Below are 2,274 nucleotides of genomic sequence, written 5' to 3' on the forward strand. Positions count from 1 at the left end.
CCTTCCTTCTTCTCTTCACTTACCTTCTTCCTTCCCCTTCCCATCTCCCTCCCTCCCTTCCATTCTTCCTCCCTTCCTCCTTCCCTTCTCACCTTCCTCCCTCCCCTTCTCCCCTTCCTTCTTCTCTTCACTTACCTTCTTCCTTCCTTCCTTCCTTCCCCTTCCCATCTCCCTCCCTTCCTCCCTTCCTTTATAAACTTCCTTATTCCCAATTTAAGACCCTTTCCCAGAAATTTGCTTGCTCCCTGCCTGCAGAGATTTGGGGGCGAGTTAGACCTCCTTAAATATTGCGACCACTAAACCCATAAAACAAATCACAGGCCAACTCGACAGCCATCTTTGGCTGGGCTACTCAAGACTCAGTCCTATGGAGTTCAATAGCACTGACTCTTGCTTCGATGGGGCTAGAGTTGGGGCCCTTCCAGGTAGTCCTTGACTTAACGACCGTTCGTTTAGCGACTGTTCAAAGTTACAACAGCTCTGAAAAAGGTAACGACGGTGTTTTTCCGCACTTACGACCATTGTCCATTCAGACACTTGGCGACGGGCTCGTATTTACGACGGTCGCAGCGTCCCGTCCAGGGGGGGGTGTCATGTGACCGCCTTTTGCGACCTTCAGTGGGGGAGCCACTCAACCACCAGGTTACTAACAAGTTAACAACTGTGGCAAGAAAAGCCATAAAAATGGGGCGAAACTGGCTTAAGAGCCGCCTGGCTTAGCAAAGGAAATAATAATAATAATGGTAAAGTTGGAAGGGACCTTGGAGGTCATCTAGTCCAACCCCCTGCTCAGGCAGGAAACCCTATACCGTTTCAGACAAACGGTTGTCCAGTCTCTTCTTAAAAACTTCCAGTGTTGGAGCATTCACCGCTTCTAGAGGCAGGTTGTTCCACTGGTTAATTGTTCTCACTGTCAGGAAGTTTCTCCTTAGTTCCAGGTTGCTTCTCTCCTTGGTTAATTTCCATCTGTTGCTTCTTGTCCTGCCTTCAGGCGCTTTGGAGAAGAGCTTGACTCCCTCTTCTTTGGGGCAGCCCCTGAGATACTGGAAGGCTGCTATCATGTCCCCCCTCGTCCTTCTCTTCATTAAACTAGACATACCCAATTCCAGCAGCCTTTCCTTATATGTTTTAGCCTCCAGTCCCCTAATCATCTTTGTTGCTCTTCTCTGCACTCTTTCCAGAGTCTAAAACATCTTTTTTACATCGTGGTGACCAAAACTGGATGCAGGATTCCAAGTGTGGCCTTACCAAGGCCTTGTAAAGTGGTATTAACCCTTCACCTGATCTTGATTCTCTCCCTCTGTTAATGCAGCCTAGCACTGTGTTGGCCTTTTTGGTTGCTGCAGCACACGGCTGGCTCCTATTTAAATGATTGTCCACTAGGACTCCGAGATCCCTCTCGCAGTTACTACTATTGAGCAAGGTACCCCCTATACCACAGGTAGGCAACCTTGGCTCTTTTATGACTCGTGGACTTCAACTCCCAGAATTCCTGAGCCAGCATGGGGGAATTATGGCCCCCTCATGACTGGTGGACTTCAACTCCCAGAATTCCTGAGCCAGCATGGCTCAGCTTGGAAACCTCTCCCTTTCCCCTCAGCATGGCTGGCTCAGGAATTCTGGGAGTTGAAGTCCACGAGTCATAAAAGAGCCAAGGTTGCCTACCCCTGCCCTATACTATACTATGTTGGGCTCCGCGGTGGATGTAAGCCGAGGACTTGCCTGTGCTTGATCTCAGGCTTGATCTCTTTTGCTCCTTGTGCAGGTGCCTTCAACTACCTGAAGGAGAACTTCTCCAACGCCCCCAGCCTCGACATGAGCAGCCCCTCTCTCAACATGCTGGTCTGGCTGATGATCGCCCAGGTGCAGGAGTGCGTCTTTGAGAAGGTCCTGCTACTTGGAGCCCAGAGGGACTTCCTCGCCTGCCTGCAGCTGGCCCAGGAGGCGTCCCGGGTAGGGGATCCCGGCACAAGGGAGCGCCAGGGGGAGCGGAGGCATGGGGGTCCCGCCAGAGGGGAGCCTGCGCAGGGAGGGGGGAGGTCCGCGCTCCGAGCTGGTGGGCTGGTTTCTGAACGTGGCGTTGAACAGGCTAGGAAACCTTCAGCGGAGTTCAGGGGATGTCGTTGTTGGGGTTCTCCTGCTTCTAAGGGCTTCAGGGGTGGGGATTAGGTCTGTGATGGGGAGGTCATGTCAGGTGAGGGTCTTGGGATGGATCACGACAGGTGAGGGTCTTATGGGTCAGGTGTGGGTCACGTCAGATGAGGTTCTTGGGAT

General features: G+C 52.2%; 1 protein-coding gene across 1 annotated transcript in view; it reads left to right on the forward strand.

Annotated features, from left to right (window-relative positions):
• The window catches only part of LOC107300200 (rhophilin-1-like), a gene marked incomplete at both ends in the record, with an annotated part of 12,288 nt that extends 10,335 nt beyond the window's left edge, over window positions 1-1,953 (forward strand). The window contains one exon of the mRNA XM_015829539.1: window positions 1,766-1,953. Within this exon, the coding sequence (XP_015685025.1) occupies window positions 1,766-1,953 (188 nt within the window). The remainder of the gene's footprint in view (window positions 1-1,765) is intronic.
• Window positions 1,954-2,274: the final 321 nt, after the last annotated feature.

Source organism: Protobothrops mucrosquamatus, unplaced genomic scaffold, assembly GCF_001527695.2.
Source record: "Protobothrops mucrosquamatus isolate PMUCROS unplaced genomic scaffold, P.Mucros_1.0 scaffold6357, whole genome shotgun sequence".
Taxonomy (NCBI): domain Eukaryota; kingdom Metazoa; phylum Chordata; class Lepidosauria; order Squamata; family Viperidae; genus Protobothrops; species Protobothrops mucrosquamatus.